We start from the raw sequence: 20,866 nt of genomic DNA, 5'->3' as shown, positions 1-20,866 counted from the left end.
GTAATTTATCTTCTGAAAAATAATGGTAACTAACTTCTAAATGGTAAAAGGGCATATCTCTAGAGACATGCTATTCAATTGATTTGAAGATTGGTTGAACAAATAATGGGAAAGTCATACGTTTGGCAGAATTACATTCGCAGTTTCGCTCACTCTAGACGTTTCTCTGTTATCTGCTGTGGCTCAGAAAAAAAAAAAAAAATGCGTTCTCCCTGGACAAATACTTTTGATTTATTGGCACTGAATGCTCTTTATGTGGATTGTCAGATTTCAAAGATTTCACACGACAAAGATTCGTTTGATGCTAAAACTATAAATAGGGAAGCAAACGCTCTCTATTCTTTCCTGCGAAGGAGGTGGAGGTGGAGCCTGGTCTCCGAGGTCCTGAAATAGTCACCATGGGGGAAAATGACCCACCTGCTGCAGAAGCCCCCTTCTCCTTCAGGTCGCTTTTCGGCCTTGACGATTTGAAAATAAGTCCTGTTGCACCAGGTAGGTGGCACCAGGTATCATTTCTGCCCCACCTCCCCTCCCCCATATAGATGATCGATGTGGCTGAGTGGTCCCCTGGAGAAATATCTCCCCAGGAGCCCTCACACCCACAGGCCGCTTCCTCGCGTTTGCAGAATCCTGGAGAGAAGGGGCATTAGGGGGGCCGTCACTTTGTTCAGCCTCTTGCCAACTCCCTGGAGGTAGGTGTTGGTATTCTCTGGATGGAGGTTTTCAGAAATCGAGGCTCCAACTGCCCCTGGGAGTTAGGGGTCAGATCCTGGCCAGGAAATCTCTGAGCCCTCCAGGAATTCCTGACAATCAGTGGTCACCAGCCCTTCCAGAAAACTTAAAATAAGCTGGTTGCCCTAACGGTATCTGATACCTAGATTAAAATTCAACAGCAGGTGACGGAGTTGCTCCTAGCAACTAAAGGAAGGAAAGTTGGTTTTCGAAATGGGTCATAAATGCTTGGAGAAATGCCTGGGTAGGATCTTTTTGGCAAAGACCCTATCAGGACTTGTCGCAGGAAGCTGTGGCTCCCTGGTCCCGGATGCAGTCAGGAAGACTGAGCCCAGGGGCTAGGCAGGGGGACATCTGGGGCCCCTGGCTAGGCTTCCAGAAAGCATGGCATGGGGGCCGCACTAACCATTCCTTTTAAACCACCTGGACAACTGATGTGGACCGGTGGGAGGTGGGAGAAGAGGGTTCAAGTAAAAGGGAAAAGATACACAATTTACAAACGCTTTTCAAAAATTAGCATCAGTGGAAATGAAGAAGAAACATCCTGCAGCTACCTAACCACCCAAACTTAGCTCGTTTTTACATCTTCTTTATTCTCTCCACGTCCTTGCCCATAAGTATACACTCACAGGCAGTGCAGATGCAGACAGGCGTTTTTCCACGTGCTTTTTGCTTTTCTAAATGCCCTTTTTTATAGCATCAGGTAGGTGTGTAATTTACATGTAGCCATTTTTGTCATCATTTGACATATAATTGTTTCTAATATTTTATAATATAAATCATAACATGAATAGCGCTATACATATTCTTTTCTGTTAATCTTTGATCATTTCTTCATGATTAATTCCTAGTCATGGGAAGGAATAAAAACTTTTTTAAACTTTTCTTTTTAAATAAACCAATGCATTGTTTATGATAGAAATTTAGAAAATACAGTGAATCAAAGTTTTTTGAGATGACCCCCAATTTTACTCTAACTCAGAGATAAACCTATTAGCACTTTATCATTTATTTCTTGCCTTTTTCCTATCAACATATCTGTATTTCTCTTTGGAAGTGAAATATGAAGGTAGACCCCAGAGATATTTTGGGTTTGGTTCCAGACCACTGCAATAAGCAAATATTGCAATAAAATGAGTCACACTAATTTTTTAGTTTCCCCATACATATAAAAGTCAAGTTTATTCGATAGCATAGTCTATTCAGTGTGCAATAGCCTTATGCCCCAAAACAATGTACATACCCTAATTAAAAAATTACGTTTTAACTTAGTTAAACAATTAACTTCATTGCTAAAAATGCTAGCCTTTATCTGACTACACAGTGTTGCTACAAATCTTCAATTTATGAAAACTGCAATATCAGCAAAAAGCGTGATAAAACGAGGTCTGCCTGTACTATTTGTATGATTTTGAAGCTTCTTTTTTTTTTAACTTAAAAACATTATGTTCATCTTTCCATGACATTGAATAATTAAATAGCCTTTAAGGGTTGGCAAACTATGGCCCCTGGGCCAAATCTGGCCCACTGTCTGTTTTTATAAATAAAGTTTTATTGGAACACAGACATATCCATTTATTCACATTTTGTCTGGCTGCTTTCAGGCCATAACTGCAGAGTTGAGAAGTTGTGACAGGGACCACTTATGGCCCATAAAGTTTAAAACGTTTACGATCGGGTCCTTCCCAGAAAAACGTTGCCGACCCCTCTCCTCTAGCATTTTAGATATTTCTATGCCATTTGTTATTTCACCACCTCCCTTTTGTTGGTTACTTAGGCTGTTTCCGTACGTCTGTGCATCAATATTATCAAGGTCACTCCTTGAAGTGTCCTTTACATAGAGATTTGTGTACATCTATGATGACCTTTTAGGATAAATTCCTAGAAGTGGAATGAATAGGTCAAAAATGCCATCCATTTTTTAGCTTTTTGGTACATGTTTCCAATTTGACTGTCAAAAAGTTTACACAATTTATACTCTTATTGACTGTTAAGTGGAGATCCATTTCCTTTCACTTTGGACTGCAGTGGGAATAGTAGTAGTAGTAGTAGTAATAATAATACATTGCAAAGGTGATATGTAACTATGTCTAGTTTGTGGTGTATTTTTCGTTTCCAGAGGGGTTGAAGGTTTTTTTGTGTGTGTGCTTGTTTATCATTTGCGTTCCCTCTTTGAAGAGATGCTATACCTTTTGCTTTTTATTCCAAGCATGCCCTCAAAGACAGGGCAAGGAGGAGGGGGACCCCAGTGGGACCACAGGGCACGCGGCTGAGGAGCCGTAACGTGGCAAATGTGAGCTGATACAAAGGTGCTAACTGAAGGACAATCTTTGGATCTACAACTGGGGCTCACTTCCTAAATCTCAGTCTTAGAAACAGAACAGCTAGAATGATGAGAAGTCATTCTGGGGTTCCTGCTGAGTTTTAAAGTGTGACTGGAGAGCCGGCATCTCACTAGGGAGAGTGACTGACTGGGGCAGGCTTCTGGAGGCGGGGGAGGTGGAGGGGGGGCTCTGCTTTGCTGACTCTAAATTGGTCATCCTGAAAGGAACTGGTCTCTGGCCTTGAGATAACACCACATTCATTATCCCGAAACCATCCATCCGTCCATTCCTTCAATCTAACATTTACTGAGGACTGTGGAACGGCCAGTGCTGTTCTAGGTGCTGAGAGTGCAGCCTGGAACAAGCCCCCCGCTCCTCCATCCAAGGCTAAACAAGGACCGTGCGGATGGTCCCTCCACCCCGCCCCACGCTCACGGCACAGAGTCTGATGTGCATCTCCTATCCCCCCGTTCTTCCCTTTCTGCTCCTGCTTTTTCCTTCTTTACTCTTTTCTCCTTTTCCTCCCATTTCATCACTTTCTTTTTTCCATTTTTGTTTTCCAATTCACTTCTGTTTTGGGCAACCAGGAAGGGTACTGACCATTTTATAATTGCAGTCTTTATAGCCAGAGGATGAAGTTGTGGGTTTCCAAAGACAAGACAGGGAGCCTCTTTTTGGCTCTTCCATGGGAGACTCTCGGCCCAACATCTCCAAGAGCAGGAGAAGAGAGGCCAAGGCGTTCTCCGTCCTGTGTCGTCATGTGAGGCCTGGAAAGCTTCCTCCCCTTCCTACATTCTAACCTTCCTAATTATAAGAGAGGACAACTTCAGCATAGATGTATTTTCAGGATTGATGAGATAATTTGCATGAAGTGGCCTGTTCTCCTGAGAGTAAACGTTGCCAGTGGAAATCCTCCTGTTGTCCAGAGAGGCTTTTGCCCTTTTGGATATCTTAAGCTCCTCACATCTTCTTTTCAACCAAATCAGCCTTGTTCTATAGGCAAGAAATGAGAAGGGTCTGGGGCTTTACCCTACTTGCAAGCTAACAAGTCAGCCTACCCCGGTCCCACGGGTGCCGGCAGAAGACACAGCCCTTCCGTCAGACGTGCGTACGCACAGCACAGGTGGCACGAGCATCCTGTTTGAGTAGGTCACGCTTGCCTGCCAAGTCCCTGGGCAGCAATGTGGAGCAGCCCAGGTGCACGCTGTGCGTGCAGTGCGTCTGCATCACAGCTGAGGAGCCCTGAGCTGAGGGGACCCACATCTTTTATAATGGGCTTCAAACAGACCTGCACAAGCCTTGTCCCAAAGGAAGAGGTGGTATTTATTAAGCCAGACAGTGAATCATAACCTGTCCCTTGCTCTGGAGAAAGACACTGTCTCTGTCTTCTAAGGCTGTTTGCTCTGCCAGCATCCTCCAAGAGATGGTCTGGAATAACGGCCTTCGGTGTCTGTGCCCAGGACTGGTGGAGAATGACCTGTACATCATCTGGTGACCCTCTCAGAGAGCCCAGCTCTCTCTCTCCTGAAAGCACCCTGTTTGGGTTTTACATGTTGCCTTCCTCCGTAGGAAAACATCCTTGGGAGTTGGGGTTCTACCTCCCCTCCGTATTAGTTTCCTAGGGCCCTCCAAACATCACAGACTCGGTGACCTAAAACAGCAGAAATCTATTGTCTCTGGAGGAGGCTAGAAGTCTGAAACTACGGTGATGGCAAGGTCTTGCTTCTTCTGACACCTGCAGGGGAATCCTTCCTTGCCTCACCTTAGAAGTTGGGGTTTGCTGATAAATCCTGGGTTCCTTGGCTTATAGATGAATCACCCCAATCTCTGCCTTCATCTTCGCATGGCCTTCTGCCCGTGTCTCTTCACATCATCTTCCCTCTGTGTGTGTCTGTCTCTGTGTCTGAATTTCCCCTTTTTATAAGGACACCAGTCATTTTAGATTCAGGCCCACATTAATGACCTTCATTTAACTTGATCACCTCTGTAAAGACTCTATTTCCAAATAAGATGATATTCTGAGTTCTGAGGGTTTGAACATAAACATGTCTCTTGGGGGACCCAATTCAACCCATCACACCGTCCCCTAACTGAGGACGGATGGAGCTGGGCTGGTGTTGGGGAGCTTGGGGCTCAACTTTTAGAGAATGTGCCCCCGGGTAGGCGGCCATTTCTCTAAGTCAACTCTCTTTGGGCTGGAACATTCTCTGCACTGAGGGCAGGGGGGTATGAATAGCTAAATTTTGTTTTACTTCATTCAGATGCACTGTTCCGTGGCCTTTTGCTCTCCCCGCTTTTTGGTTTCTAGATGCCGACGCGGTGGCTGCCCAGATCCTGTCTCTCCTGCCACTGAAGTTCTTTCCCATCATTGTCATCGGGATAATTGCATTGATATTAGCGCTGGCCATTGGTCTGGGCAGTGAGTACGATCCATTATTTAGTAGGTTCTCAAATACCTGTTCAGGCGTTTAGACTTTCACGGGCTCCCCCCTCACACCAACCTGGGCCCGTCACACAGCCCTAATTACTAAGGCAAACACCTGGGTTTGCTGATTTGAGCTTTATTTGCCTGCAGGATTGTGAAGCAGACCTGGGCCCCAGCGGGGGCCTTTGGCTGTGCTGGAGGTTTTGTCACCAAGGAGCCTGCCCAGTGAAAAGTGGCCAAAGGCAGCTGATGAAACTGAACCCACAGGCAGGAGGGGGTGGGAGCTGGTGGAGGAGACAAGGAGGCCATTCATGCCAGGCCAAGCTGGGTTTCAAATAAGGTGCAAGTGGCTTTTGAAAAGGAGAGTCATTTGAATGGTCTCTGATAGGGAACAATTTCGCATTTACTCTTCAAATAGGCGGATCTCAGATCAGTTTAACTCTCCACGTGCTCGGCTTTGGGGTCCACAGTTCCCTCACTTCTCGCCCAGGGTCAGAGAAGACAGGAGGTAGATTGGGGGGCCAGGGGTCCTCACTCAGGGCTCCTTGCTCAGCCGGCTTGGCCAGTCGGCCACAGCCATGCACTTGCTCTCTGGACCTTGAGCCACCGGAGTCTAAATTCATCTTGAGTTGTGGCTTGAGGTCACTTAGGGAGACACGGTGGGGTGCAGCTGCCCCACCCGCTGGAATCTGGAACAGAAACTGGGCTGAGGGAAACAGGCTGCTGGCAGTGGTGCCGTTTCAACGCAGCCTTCATGACGCTTGGGCAAGCTCAGGGCCGCGTGGCAGGTGCACGGTTGTCAGTGCTGTGCACTGAAGCAGCCCTTCCTCGACCCCCTCCCTCCTTTCCTCAGTCCACTTTGACTGCTCCGGGAAGTACAGGTGTCGCTCGTCTTTTAAGTGCATTGAGCTGACGGCCCGATGCGACGGAGTGTCAGACTGCAAAGACGGGGAAGATGAGTACCGATGTGGTAAGGTCATGCCTTTTCACTGCAGAAGCAGCAGGACGTCCGTACAACCCGCCCCTGACCTTCCCCATCTGAGAAGTGGGTCCAAGGCAATGCCTTTGTTAAGTCATGGGATCCAACTGGCATTCACCCCAGGGGACCCTGGGCTGGGTATTAAGGGAGGGTCCTTACATGGAGCTAAAATTGGGCTGGGGAGACTCCGTTAGCAAGCAGAAGAGAGCTCCAGGAGAGCTCAGGGGTCCAGACGGTAAGAACCGTGGCCGCCCCGCGTGGGTGGGGCACTGACCAGGGGCGGGTCAGGCTCAGCGCGGGAGGGTCTAGGCTGGCTGCAGAGAAACTCTGCCGGGTCTCAGGGCCCCTCAGGCCACTAACGACCTGTCTTCCTGTGCATTGGCCAGTCCGCGTGAGCGGTCAGAACGCCGCGCTCCAAGTGTTCACGGCTGCCACCTGGAGGACCATGTGCTCTGAGGACTGGAAGAGTCACCACGCTACTGTCGCCTGTGCCCAGCTGGGGTTTCCAAGGTAATTCAGAGAGCGTCCGGCAGTGGGCAGGACACGAGCAGTGATCACGATGAGGGCAGACAGCTGCCGTGTAGCTGGGAACGCACGAGGCACCTCGACACCCCCACGGCAACCCCGCGATGCCTGACAGCACAGGTGCGCAAACCAAGGTCCCAACACGCTAAGTGACTTGCTCAAGGTCACATGGGACCTAGCGTGTTTGGGGGCGTCTCAGGCCAGGACCCTAGGTGCAAACATTCAATAAAGAGCTTCAGAGCTGAGGACTGAGCCCCGGTTCCTCAGGCCACAGCTTTTGGGCAGCTTCCCGACACCACCCGGCTTGGTCTCACTTCCCAAGGAGCCCCAGAGAGCCAAGTTCGAAAAGTCAGCAATTTAGTGAATGTCCAGTTATTCAAAACAGTTGATTAGCAACAGGTGGAAGAAAGAAACAGGTAGAAGAAAGAACTATTGCAGTGGAATCTCCACGTTTCAACGTTCTGTGTTGCCTATGTGACTTTTTGCCCTGGGGCGACACATGCTGGCCCTGGTGCGGCCCCTTCCCTCCCCTGGCCCCTTCCTTCGGGCCCCTGGCAGCTGCCGTCTTCCCTGGGTGCCCAGGACCGCGCTCTCGCTCCTCTTTGTTCCGGATTCTTGAAGTTCAAAACCAGCAGCCTCTGAGCACCCAGCCTCTCCTCAGGAAGTGGGCACCCCTGTTTGCGCCCAAGGAAACGGGCATTAAAACCTCCACGCTCCGAGCGGGGAGCCCTGACTTGCAAATCCGATGCACGATATTCTCAACTCTTTTCTCCAAAGCCAGTGAAACCCGCCCTCCAGCCTGTATCCCTGAGATCTGCCTCCTTCTCACCCGTGACAACCTGGATTCAGAAATCAGCTGCACTTCAAGCCCAACGACAACAGCAAAAGCACTCACACAGTTGCCTTCAGGAATTATGTAGACTTGACCCCTCACAGGCAAGGAGGAAGTTTACACACCACGCACACACAGACCACATCACACACCACAAACACGCACACGCCACAGGCACACCACGCACCACGCGGTTCACACGCACACGCCACAGACACCATGCGCACACATCACATCACACACACACCAAGTACACAGACACACACACAAACCCCACCACCACGGCTCACAGCTGAAAGCTTCCTTTGGGCATTTCTCCTCCATGGGAGGTAGCTCCTTGGACCCACTAGGGGGCGTCCCTTCTTCTTCCCGTCTGCCTCCCCTGCTTCTCCCTCCTGGACCACCTCCCCGCCCTGAATCCTTGGCCTCCCCTCTGTCCTGCAGAAGGACCCAGCAGCCCCTCTCTCCTTCCCCCAGCCCTTCCTGGCAGTGCTCAGGCATCTCGGCACGCCAGCCGTCTGCTGAGGGGGTCCTTCCTTGCTCCATCTCAGGGCACGTCTGGAGGATGCAATTTTCCAGTCTGTCCCCTCAACACTGTCCATTTTCTTCCCTCTAAACTTGCTCTGTTCTCCCCTGTTTCTTCAGTTCTAAGATCTACTTCTGTATCCTTTCTCGTTTATTCTTCCTATTTCTCTCTTGAAAGCCCTCCTTTGATCCCCTCTGCTCTACAGCATCCTGTGTCAGAGGTCTGTGCTAAAGAAAGACAGACTGGCAACTCAGACTGCCTGGGTCCAAATCCCAGCACACATGCTGCCGCGTCACACGACTGAGGCCTCAAAAATAAGGCGAATAATAGTACCAGCTTTAAAGGGTCGCTGTGAGAGTCAAGCGATCTTGGGGCTTCGAAGCCAGCCTGGGCCACAGGGACGCCCTATGAGAGTCTGTGGTCACGGCTGTTGTTACCACTGAGACTTTGACAATTTATGGGGCTCCAGTTGCAGCCTTTGGGGTCCCTTTGCATCACCCCCACCGCCCCACTGGTAGCCCAGTCCACCTGTATCAGGATCTCCATCTTGGTAACATCTGGCTCTTTCCTCTGGTGCCTGATGTATCAGCAGGTTGAGCAATACCTGGGGAGGCTGGGAGGGTCACTGCTGCTGCCCGGGTTACATTTTTCTCAAAACTCAAACCTGGCTGGGCTTCGTATACCACGTAGGCTGCCCGCGCCGCCCCCCGCCGGCGTTTACACTCAACTGATGAAATCACGCTTGATAAGCTGGTGAGTTCGCGAGTGAAGCAAGACAGCGACTCTGTCTTTTGTTCATTCCACGACCTCCCATCTCATAACTCTTTGAAGACCTGATTTGGAAAATATTACGCCCTCTTCTCCATCATTCTCCAGACCTGTCTCCTGACCCTTTAAACACTGGCTTGTCCTGGTGCCCCCGAACCGCTCCGTCTACGTGCTCATCCCTGTGTAACGGGAGCCCTGCCAGCTCTGGGCAGCCTGGGAAAGTCTTTCATGCCCCCACCCCCAGCCTACCGTGCCTGGGGTGCTCAGCATCCCCTCTTCGGTGCTCACCTGAAAACACTCCACCCAATTCTGTGTTCTGTTCCCTCTGCGGCTTGCTTCAGGCCAAGCAAAGGTCGGTTCCGCTGAATGCATCGAGGAGTGTCCACCCAGCTACGTCAGCAAGTGGTCCTCCCTCGCATGTGGCTGGAGCCCGCGGTGGGTGGGTGGGCGGTGGGGAGAGGGTCGCCCCAGACTACTCCAGGTCCGGAATGCCTTGCTAAGCTGGCAGAAGGAAGCCGTTGATGGTTTGGGGGTGCAAAATGACTCCCCTCCCGGTATGATACCTGTGTCAGTGTGACTCGAGCCCAGGTAGATTTGCAGCAGAGTGAATTCCACACGTCGGGTCTGCGTTTCCATTGTGCTTATTGCAGCTATGTGAGCTCGGACACCATCAGAGTGGATTCGCTCGAGGAGCAGTTCCGAGAGGACTTCGTTTCCATGAATCACCTCTTGCCAGATGACAAAGTGACCGCTTTACACCACTCGGTGTACGTGAGGTAAGTGGCCAGGTGGTGCTGTGTCCACTTACGTCCAGTCATCCGCTGGACTTGTGCGCGAGGTTGTGTTCTCCAAGCGCAAGGTGCGGGTTTGGCCCCTTGGGTTACGTGGGTGGACGCACCAGGCTGGGGTACAAGAACTTAATCCCAACGAGGCAAACACAGCCCAACAGAGAGAGGGAGGAAGGATGGTAAAGGGGTCCCGTGGTGCGCGTGCGTCGTAAATGCAGCGTTGCACCGCGCACACGGTGGGAGCTGCTGATGTGTTTGGGGAAAGGAAGGGAGGGAGGGAGGAGAAAAAATATTAGGAAGAAATTAAGCAAGAAACATACCCTTTATTTACAAAGTCCTTTAATGTTCGCCATTTGCATTACACGTCTCCCCAAAGAAGTCATGAGGAGGTAAAACGAGGTACCCTTAAATGACAGTCAGGTGCCTGAAACTCACAGGGGTCGCCTGTCTGGTGCACGGAGGTACATCAGGCTTTCTGAGCCCACGTTCCATATGCTCTTCCTGACTCCTTGGACCAAACCCCGAGAGAAGTGTGTTCTCCGCTCCAGGAAACAGCTGCCTGTCAGCCTATTGTGTAATTGACAATCTCGCCCCTGTACCCACATGCCATCTGCAGGGACAGCTCATCTCTTGGTTCCTAAAACCTCAGTCTGGTGACACTAGCTTTTTCTTGCATGATCCTGTGACAGGACTGGGGCTCTAAAGGCAGGAAATTTACAAAGGGATCCCAGGGTGGATTGTAACATGAGCACGCACCCACGCAAGGGAGAGTGTGTGTCACTTCCCAGCAATCACCTCTCAGCTCTGGAGGTGCGGGGGGAGGTCTTCTCTGACACGCGTGTGTCCCAGGCTGCAAGGACTTTGTGGCGGGAGAGGCTGCCACGCCGTCCGATGGACGCTGTGTCCAGTAGGGGCCAGTGAAGAGCATCGGGGTAAAACTGACATGCAAATGACACCAGTGTATATTTATATAATACAGCTCGTTATGCATTTCTCATCATTAGCCATACAAAGCCTAGAAATACTCAACACCCGGTCACACACACCATACCTCACTGTAGTCACGTGTTTTATAACGAATTGTGTGACCTCACTGTCGTGGTTTTTTTTTTATAGACTAAAATTATAATCTGTATTCAAGAGCAGGGGAGTAAAGTTTATTTTTCTTTTACCCCAAGATTTAAGTAAAAAAAAAAAAAAAAAGGTGTTCAGTTCACAGGCCTCGGGCATTTATCATTAAGCGCACTCTTTTTCCACTTTAGGGAGGGATGCACCTCGGGTCACGTGGTTACCTTGAAGTGCTCAGGTGAGAGTTACAGACACGCAGAGAGAAACGGAAGGAAGCCCTGGCTCACAGGCTCCCGTCCCCCCTCCCCGCTCCTCGGACTGCTCTGCTGGCAGTCCCTTCCTCCCGGGGGCCACATGGGAACTCTGTGACCCCCATCTGCCAGGTTGGTGAAGAGAGCCCTGGGCGACTTCTCAGCAGCAGACAGGACCACGGCGCACGATGTCCTGTCCTCCCCTGGTGGCTCCAATAGCCTGACTCTCTGTCGCCTTCTCTTCCCCACCCCTCCTGCCAGAAGAGTGTGCATGGGCTGCTTAATGCCCGCCCCCAGCCTGGGCAGGCACCCTGTGTTCCTGGCAAGGGGGCGCCGTACCTGGCGCTGTGTCCTGACGGGCTTTTCCCACTGCACCCCTACAGCACCCTGCTTGTCCCACGCCGCGGGTGACCTGCCCCCCCCCGTCCCTCACCCTGTGCTCCCACCAAAGCTCCTGCCCCTGCCCCTCCCTCTCCCTCTGCAGTCTGCGGTCTGAGGACGGGCTCCAGCCCGCGCATCGTGGGTGGCAACGCGTCCTCGCTGGCGCAGTGGCCCTGGCAGGCCAGCCTGCAGTTCCAGGGCTACCACTTGTGCGGAGGGTCCGTCATCACCCCCGTGTGGGTCGTCACTGCTGCCCACTGTGTTTATGAGTGAGTTCTCCTGACCTCCTTGCGGTGCGGTCCTCATCTTCTGCAGGCCCCCATCCCAGTCCGGGCCAGGCCGGGACAGGGCTGATTTGGGTGGTCGACGGCAGGGCAGGTCCAGAAAGCAGGAAAACAGACCGGATGGTCACAAAGTAATGTCCACGGGGCGGGACACCTTCCTTCTTCACTGCGGATCCAGCTCCGTCAGCTGGGTGAGACTGGTGACCCCGGGCTCGTTTTAAGGACCTCTGGCCTGCAGCTCTTACAGAAAAGAGAGAAAGAAGAGGAAGGAAGCTCTCGCAGGAGGGAACCCAGCAATGTAAAGGCCCTAGGCCTCCCCGTAGCTCATCACAGAGGACCAAACAAATATTTCACAGTGGCCGAGAGGGAGAGGGATGGTGCAGGGTAGGCAGGGGTCTCCCCAGAGCCACCCCCCTTGAGCCTCAAGGGGGGTGGCTTGGAAGAAAACCGCAGAAAATACTTCCAAACACAGGGGCAACTGTCCCCGTGATTTCCACCTCCCTCTATTTCGGTTTCTGATGGAGAACAGACCCTGATGGTCTTTCACAGGGAGCAAAGTTCAGCTCACTTCTCAAATGCCCAGAGGTGCAAAGAGCAAGGGCTGTCTAGGAAATGCATAGGGTGGGTCTGTGCTTCTGCAGGGCTTGGTGGGGGGGGACGTCTGCTGGCATCCCCTTGGCACCGGCTCTCGGGACACCTGAGGGGTCCGTGGGTTAACGTGCTTGGGGCTTTCTCATTTTAGTCTCTACCTCCCCAAGTCATGGACCATCCAGGTGGGCCTCGTTTCCCTGCTGGACAGTCCAGCCCCCTCCCATCTGGTGGAAAAAATCGTCTACCACAGCAAGTACAAGCCAAAGAGGTTGGGCAATGACATCGCCCTCATGAAGCTGGCCGGGCCTGTCACTTTCAACGGTACGTCTGGGTCTCTTGTCATTTTGTTGCTATCCTTTGTTTCAAGAGAATTTGAATTGCTTGTTGAAGCTTGTTGATGAAGGCTGCCTTACAGTCTCTGCCAGATAATTCCAATATGTGATTCATTTCCATGTGGGCCTCAGTTGACCGTCTCTTTGCATTAAAGTTGTGATTTTCCTGGTTCTTGGCATGATAAGAAATTTTCAGTCATATTCTGGACATTTGGGCCATCGTGTTAGGAGACATACATCTTCAATTTTAGCAGACGGCCACCCTCTTCAGGTTCACTGTGCAGGTCCTGGCCTGCGTCTGTGGGCTGTGGTTCTGATGATTGTTTGATTTCAAAGCCTTTGTGGTTCTACTTTGGTCAACTGGGTTTGGCTGGGGCCACTGGGGCCCTCACTTGTGCTACTTTCTTTCTGCTGGTACCACCTGGAGATTAAAGGGACTTCCCCAGGCCAGACCACCTGGTGCCTGTGGGTGGTAGAAGGGGGTCTCAGGCCCATGGGAACAAAGAGCTTTTTCTTGTTTCGTGCGTATTGTGGTGAGGTCCCTACCCACCTGCCTGGTGTCTCAATCTTGGCTGAGAAAGAGAGGGCCTCCCAGGCCAGCCAGCTGGTTGTGGTGGGATCTTCCCTGCAGCCCTTTCTTTACAAGTTAGAAGACACTGGGAATCTCCAGCTCCTGGAAATACTCGGAAACGTTCTCTCCCAACCAGCTGCTGAGTTCAGAGGCTCTGTTTCTCCACAGAAATGTCAAGTCCTGACTCCCGGAGGTTTCAAAAACACCAGAAAAGCCACACGGGACAGAACTTGCCAAGATGTTGCAGATGTAACAAAGCATATGAGCCTGCTCCTAAATCAGTAGAAGCCCCCTTCTGCTTCCCAAGGGTTAGAGCAGCTCCGAGAGAAGCAGAGTGTAATAGACAAGGCCCCTTGTTGGAGCAGAATCCTGGCTCAGGACCAGCAGCAGGTTGGACCTGGCAGAATCAGCAGTGTGTTTATCACACAGCACACAGAATTCTCCACGCATCACACCTGGAAACAAATATTTCTAGAGAAACAAAGAGAAATTGTACAGGTGGTGTTTGTTTGTTAATTATGATTAATGACCCTTGGTTATAAAAAAATGAGGTGCCAACACTTGCACTTTGACAAAAACTAAAATGAGTGCCCTTCTCCCTTCTCTACCTTTCCATTATTGTCCTACCCCCAAAGCTTAGCGCGTCTCAGAATGCAGTCACGTGAAGGCCCCGTGACGGTCTTTGGTGGAGGGCTTACGTGACACGGCCCACGTGGACAGGCAGGCTCGTCGCCTCCAGATGGGTCAGGAGGAATGGGAATACTCACGCAGTGTTGGTCCATAAAGCAGCGTGCCCGTGGTCGAGACCAAGAGCAGGCAGACTATGGCCCGTGGGCTGATTCTGACCCTTTGCCTACTTTTGTAAATAAAGTTTTATTGGCCCACGGCCTGGCCCATTTGTTCACCACTGCCCAGTGGCTGCTTTCATGCTACTGTGAAAGCAGTAGGTGAGGGTTGAAACAGAGACCACGTGGCCTGCCAAGCCTAAAATAGAAACTGTTTGGCCTTTTATAGAAAATATGCTGACCCCTGGTCTAGACTCCCGCGTGTTGCCACGGTCTAGGGTTGTTTTAAAGTTTCAGGGCTCTGGTGGGCGAGGGGTCCCTGCTCTGAGCAAATAGCTTCCAAACGACCAGGGACCTGGCCTTTCTCTGGGAGCCGGCGTGAGCTGCCGGAGCGGTAGGCACCGAGAAGACGGTTTTCTCAGACCACAGCTGCCACGGGCTTGAAAGCTCTTGTTTCCTCTCCAAACAGAGATGATCCAGCCAGTCTGTCTGCCCAACTCCGAAGAGCACTTTCCCGACGGGAAAATGTGCTGGACGTCGGGCTGGGGGGCCACAGAGGATGGAGGTCAGTGTTCTGAAAGCAAGATTCTGAGTCCAGGGTGCCTAGAACCGAGAGGGCTGTGGGCCTGCTCCCCCGGCTCCCAGCGTAACGTCCCCGCCCACGTGTCCCGGTCGGGGTGCAGCGCAGACCCCCGGCCGGCCACCGAGACATGAGAGGAATGGGAGGCGGGTGTGCCCTGTGCTGAGCCTGTAAGGCATGAAGGTCACAGTTTACAAGCAAGTGAAGTTAGAGGGTGTCGATCTATTCGGGTGGGTGGCAAGGCTGACCCACCGCAGATGTGTTAGTTTCTCGTCGCTGCTGGAACAAAGGACCCCACGTTTAGTGGCCTAAAGCAATGCACGTGTATTACCTTACAGTTAACGGGGGTTGGAAGTCATAAGTCAGTGTGTCAGGAGGGCTGCGATCCTCCTGGAGGCTCTGGGGGAGGATCCGTTCCCACGTGTTCCAGCCTCTAGGGCCCCTGCATCTCTTGCTTCTGTCCTCACCTCCACCTTCAAGCCAGCAGCACAGCATCTTCCAATCTCTCTCGCCTCTGACCTCTGCTTCTTCTGTCATCACATCTCCTTCTCTGACCCTTTGAAGGACCCTTGTGATTACACTTAAGGTCCACCCAGAGAGCCCGGCATCGTGTCCCCATCTCAAGGTCTTATCACATCTGCAAAGTCCCTTTTGGAAGGTGACACGGTCCCTGGTTCCGGGGGTTGGGATGCGGGTGCCTTTGGGAGTACAGGTTTCTGCTGACCACCCCCAGGTTCCACCCCAAAGCTGTGAGTGGGACCTTCGCGTGCCTCAGTTTCCCTGCTGTCACCTGGGTTATTTTGGGAACTGAACAGACTGGTGTAGGTCAAGTGCTTGGCCCTGGACAGGCTCTGGCGGGGCGGGGAGGGGGGCGGGGTCCCTGTTGGCTACAGTTGCCCCGCCTCCTCCCACATTGGTGACCTTAGGGAAGTGAGTGGCCCTAACATGAAGCAGCGGGGTCCCCCAGCCCACTCCCCAGGGGGCAGAGCTCTCAGGCCATCCGCCTCCAGGCTTCCCCGCCCGCGTGCAGGCCCCCTGAGTTCCCGGTGGGGGCCCCCCCGCACCGCACGGACCGCCCCCTGCTCTGACCCAGGCGACGCCTCCCCGGTCCTCAACCACGCGGCTGTGCCTCTGATCTCCAACAAGATCTGCAACCACAGGGACGTGTACGGCGGCATCATCTCCCCCTCCATGCTCTGTGCTGGCTACCTGAAAGGCGGTGTGGACAGCTGCCAGGTAGGGGCCCCTGGTGACCCCTGGGGGCCACGCTGTGGGCAAGGCGAGGCTCTGCTGTGGCCACCCAGCCTACGGGAGAGGCCACCACCAGCATGTCCCTGTGACTGACTGAAAAGCAGATTTACAGGGCGTGGGAAGAAGCTTGCTCAGGATGTCAGTGTTTATCCAGTGCTCCCCTCTTCTGGGTGCTGGGTAGTGGGAGGGGTCTCGGAGTTTGCAGGGGGACCAGAGGGGCAGGGGGCAGGCGGGAACCAGCGAATCCAGTCTGCAAAGCTACAGTGGGCGAGACTCCAACCCTGCCTGGTCCAGCCAAAGCCCCCGGCCGGGCAGACCCTCCCTCTGAGAGCACCCCTCTGCTGCCCCAGCTGCCTTGACCTTCGTGGGCTCGGGGTGCCGAGATCTGGCAGGGAGACGGCTGGAGGGGGACCGTCCCCGAAGGATAAGGACCCCGCTATTAGCGGTGCAAGCCAGTTCCAGAAGGGCTGGGGGGTGAATGCAGAGCCCGCTTCGTGCTGTATTTTGGGATAGAGTGAAGGGGGGGTCCTGCCGCCAGGACAAGGGACACACCATGGCAGTGCCTGCCGTGTGCCCTTTGCTCTTTCCTCGTCATCTAGGGAGACAGCGGGGGGCCCCTGGTGTGTCAAGAGAGGAGGCTGTGGAAGTTGGTGGGAGCCACGAGCTTTGGCATCGGCTGTGCCGGGGTGAACAAGCCCGGAGTCTACACCCGCATCACCGCCTTCCTGGACTGGATTCACGAGGAGATGGAGGTGGGTGCAGCACCCCTCCCCCTCCCTGGCATCTCGCGCCGGTGCCCGTCAGTCATTCCACCTCCAGCATCCCTTCCGTGGGACCCCAGTCCTGCTGTCCGGAGCCAGGAAGTGACCAATTAGTTATCGATTTGTCAGGCAGTGACTTTGTGCTCCTGGGTGTTAGACAGCCTGGCTAATCCCACAGACAAGGCCCTGGCGGGGTGGGCATGGCGGGTGGGCGCACACAGGGCAAGTGTTGCTGGGACGTGAAGGAAACGTGCTTCCACCGACTGGGGAAAGGAGGAGGGGCAGCCGAGGAAGAGCCCTGGGGGATGGGGACCAGTCAGGGGGGCACGTGTGGGTGTGGAGACGGGCGGGGGACGGTCTGGACTGGAGGCCCCCAATGCCCACTGGGGAGTTTGGACCTTGCCAGGAGCCAGGGTGCGATGGAGAGTCTCCAATCAGGAGGGGTGTGGGTGGTTCTGTGCCTTGGGGGGGGCCTCCCTGTGGGCGGTCGGGGGGTGGTGCTGGAGGAGGGAGATGGGTCGTGAGGCTGGCTTGGCAGGACCGGGGCGGACAGGGGCAGCCCTGGGGATGGCGGGACGAAGGATGGGACTCCCGGGGACAAGGAATGCCCCAGCCTACTCCAGGCCCCAGCGCAATGGCTTGGAAGACAGGGGGAGACACCCACCTACGGAGCCGGAGCCTGGACAGCCCGGCCTTCCGCCCCATGGGCGCGCAGCAAATGTTTGCCGACCTGATCACGGGCTCTGAGTCCCACGTCAGGCCTTGGACCAATTTCAAAGAACTTTGTTTGTTTGTTTTGGTGTATTTTGTTGTTGTTGTTTCCGTTGGTTTTTTTGGAGGCAAAATTTACACAGAGTGAAACTGACCATTCCAAAGTGAAAATCTGGGGGCATTTAGCCCATTCACGATGTTGGGCTGCTGCCGTCTCTACCTAGTTTCAGAATATTTTCATTTCCTGGAAATACGACTTCATTAAGCAGTCACTCCCTGTTCCCTGTCCCCCCCGCCTCCAGTGACCAGTAATCTGCTTTCTGTCCTGGTAGATCAAGACCTTTAAAATGCTCCTTTTAATTTAAAGCATTTGGCTAAGAAGGACCAGACTCCCGAAGTGCCTTGGTGTTAATTTCCACTTCTTCCTCCTTGGATATTTGCCTTAGATCAGGAGCTACGAGCAGGGCTGAGGCCCCAGGACTGGGACGGGGCCTGGCTGGAATTCCAGCCCTGCTGGCGTACAGCTGTGTGGCCTCTGCAGGTACCTCGTGCCAGCCCATTGCAGGGCAAGGCTAGGAGACAGGCCCGCCGGGGACTTCTGCTGGGGCTCATTTTGCTGTTAGCTGACCACGTGGCCCAGCGCTGAGGGCTGCGCAATGCTCTTCAGCTCAAGACTCAGCCCAAATCCCTCACCCCCTCAGAAAACACACGTTTGAAAGAGCAGCCTCCTTGCTGCAGTGGCTGCAGACAGCCCGTGAGCAGGATTGAGAGGGGTGAGGGTCGTGTGGGCCGGGGGTGGGGGTGGAGGACCCTCCGCATTCGCCCAGGGAGCCTCGGGGGTGCAGCTCCATGACGCTGCTCCCGGGGTCAGAGGGTCCACGTGACCAGGCTTGTTGCAGGGGTAGGCTGAGGAAGCCCGGCCCAGTCCTGAGCTGTCGGGGAGGACCAGGTTCCAAAATCAGTCTGGGAGGTTCTGACAGAGGCGTCCTGACGTCTCAGCCCATTTCCCTCCAGCACCGCCCTGGCTGCTGGGCCCTAGGACCGTTCCCATATTAGAGGTGAGGGGACCCACATAAGCCCCCTGCCGTGAGTCTAACCAGCTCCGTGAGCCCAGCCCCCCACCCTGCAAAGCCCAGTGATGGATCTCCAAGCCGGGGCGCGGAGCACTCCTGGCTGCTGCTTGCTAGTGTTGAGCAGCGAGGACCCTCTGGACCAGAGGGTCTGGGACGCCCTGGCATAACCAGCTCCGTGAGCCCAGCCCCCCACCCTGCAAAGCCCAGTGATGGATCTCCAAGCCGGGGCGCGGAGCACTCCTCCTGGCTGCTTGCTAGCATTGAGCAGCGAGGACCCTCTGGACCAGAGGGTCTGATCGGACGCCCTGGCAGTTCCGATGCAGGGGTCTCCAGGGCACGCTCTGAGGACGTGGGAGGATTTTAGAAAGGGCTCCTCCTCCTCCCAGAGCTCGAGAAGCAGGTTCTTCTGGATATAGGTGGACGGCTCCCCTGAGGCCTGGGAGAGCATCTCAGCCACGGCGGCCGCTGGCATCTGAAGCCCTGTGTGAGTGATGCCTCTCTTCAAATGTCTCTGGGACGACCCAGAAGGGGCTTCCCTCCCATGAGAGTGTTCCAGCGGGCCTGCATTTTTAGTGGTTTCTTTTGAACATTGATGTGAGGGCCTTCCAATAGCTCTCACATCTCGAGGGGAATCACCCCATTTTTTAGCTGATGCTAAAGCTTGCTGCATCACTTTCATTTTCAGCCAGTAGTTTTCTCTCTCTGCTGGGAGCTTAAAACAAAATTGTTGCAACTCAAAGAGAGACACAAGAACACTGATACTAAGAGCTGGAAACGATGGAAAAGTCTCAGGTTGATGATGGAGACGGCGGGGGTGTGGCAGGTTGGAGGTGTGGCACAGGGAAGGAGAGCTATTTCTCACTTACCTGGGATCCGCATGGAGCAGAGGCCAACTTTGTCCCCACGAGTGTGAAGTGCTGAGGCTCCGCTCAGGGTACAATCAGGTGCTCACTCCATCTTAATAATGGAGAGATGGCTTGAAGCGCTGAAAAGGATAATACCTATGTTTTCATTTCTAGAGGGACCTGAAAACTTGAAGAGAAAGAGGCAGGTTACCACCCTGAGTTCCTGCCAAGACGGAGACATCCCTGTCCTTCCATGGATTCTAACAGCAGAGCCAAAAGAAGGAGCATCTTTTCGTTCTTCTACATCTAGAGCAATTTTCTTCTATCACCTCTAACAAGCCAGAGGGGCATTGGACTAATGACCCTGAACCTCCTTTCTGATCTTCACTAAGAACAGAAGCAGGAATGCCTCCGAAGTGCTACATTTTCCTTGTCCATCTGGCTTCCTCCCCTGCAAAGCGATCTACACCTTAGCCCCTCAACAAAGACACGGTTGCCTGGACCTGCGGGAGAGCGGTCAGTGTAGATGCAGTTGTCTGCACCTTTCTATCCGGGCACCAGAACCTAACCAATTTTCTACCAGGATCTCCTTTGACATGTGGGAACTTAACTTAAGATTATAGTTTGAGGTTTATTTCTAGTATTTTTTGTAGCCTTTGGTGCTTGATGTATCATTGTCCCTTGCTTCCAGAGGATGTACCCTTTCTTAGCACATTCATCACTCCGAGCTTGTCTGAATGAATCCTGACTGCTCGTATAAGCTTAATTCAAGAAGCTCAATTAATTTGATCTCTTCTATATCCATCGTGGGTTTTGTATTTTCTGTTAGAACAGGTTTCTCGGCAGATCAGAATTATCTGCTATTACATCACAGCACTCAGAAGCAGAGTAAGAAAAGAAAGTACTAAGTCAAGACCACCTAAACCTCACACAATGGTGCTGAGGCAGACTAGACAGTCTCAAGTCATTAAGAGGCCAGAGGCTTCCCTACCTCTCCGTATGGGCCCGTTAATCTCCCACACAGCTGCAGGATTAGAGACCCCTCCTGGTACCCACACACCTTCTGCAGTCCGCATAACACACACATAACAGAGGAAGGTTACTTGGTAAGTAATCACCGTCCAGTGGTGCTTTACCACAAATGACTTCATCAGAATATGAATCCGTTGCTTTGCCTGAGGTAACAGTGGGAGAGATGGGTGAGTTTCAAAGAGATCAGAGATGGGTCCAGGTACCTGGGGAAGGGCCGGCTCCAGGGAGCCTCCGTGTGTGAGAAGGGGATGGGGAAGATAGGGAGGGAGAGCTAAGGGCAAACTTTATTTGGATGTACCTCACTGTATCATAGTCACTGCACAGATCTCTGTACATGTCAGAAAGTGACAAGACCATTTTTATTTTAAGTGTTTCTGCCCAGCTCTCTTTGAAAGCAGTGGTAGCTCACCAAAGCATCTTGAGAAAGAGGAACAAAGCTGGAGGTATCACT

The 20,866-nt window shown here is 52.9% G+C and overlaps 1 protein-coding gene across 1 annotated transcript; it reads left to right on the top strand.

Moving 5' to 3' along the window:
• The first annotated feature begins 383 nt into the window (after positions 1–383).
• Positions 384–19,660, top strand: TMPRSS3 (transmembrane serine protease 3). The gene is made up of 12 exons (XM_028492684.2): positions 384–492; positions 5,365–5,475; positions 6,335–6,451; positions 6,847–6,970; positions 9,762–9,887; positions 11,162–11,205; positions 11,703–11,868; positions 12,626–12,795; positions 14,632–14,727; positions 15,836–15,978; positions 16,593–16,745; positions 19,558–19,660. Exons 1-12 carry the CDS (start codon positions 399–401, stop codon positions 19,573–19,575), a joined length of 1,362 nt encoding a protein of 453 aa, XP_028348485.1. The 5' UTR covers positions 384–398; the 3' UTR covers positions 19,576–19,660.
• The last annotated feature ends 1,206 nt before the right edge of the window (positions 19,661–20,866 follow it).

This window comes from Physeter macrocephalus, chromosome 8, assembly GCF_002837175.3.
Source record: "Physeter macrocephalus isolate SW-GA chromosome 8, ASM283717v5, whole genome shotgun sequence".
NCBI classification, from domain to species: domain Eukaryota; kingdom Metazoa; phylum Chordata; class Mammalia; order Artiodactyla; family Physeteridae; genus Physeter; species Physeter macrocephalus.
Note: the sequence above shows the minus strand (reverse complement) of the source record. Positions and strands in the feature narration are given on the sequence as shown.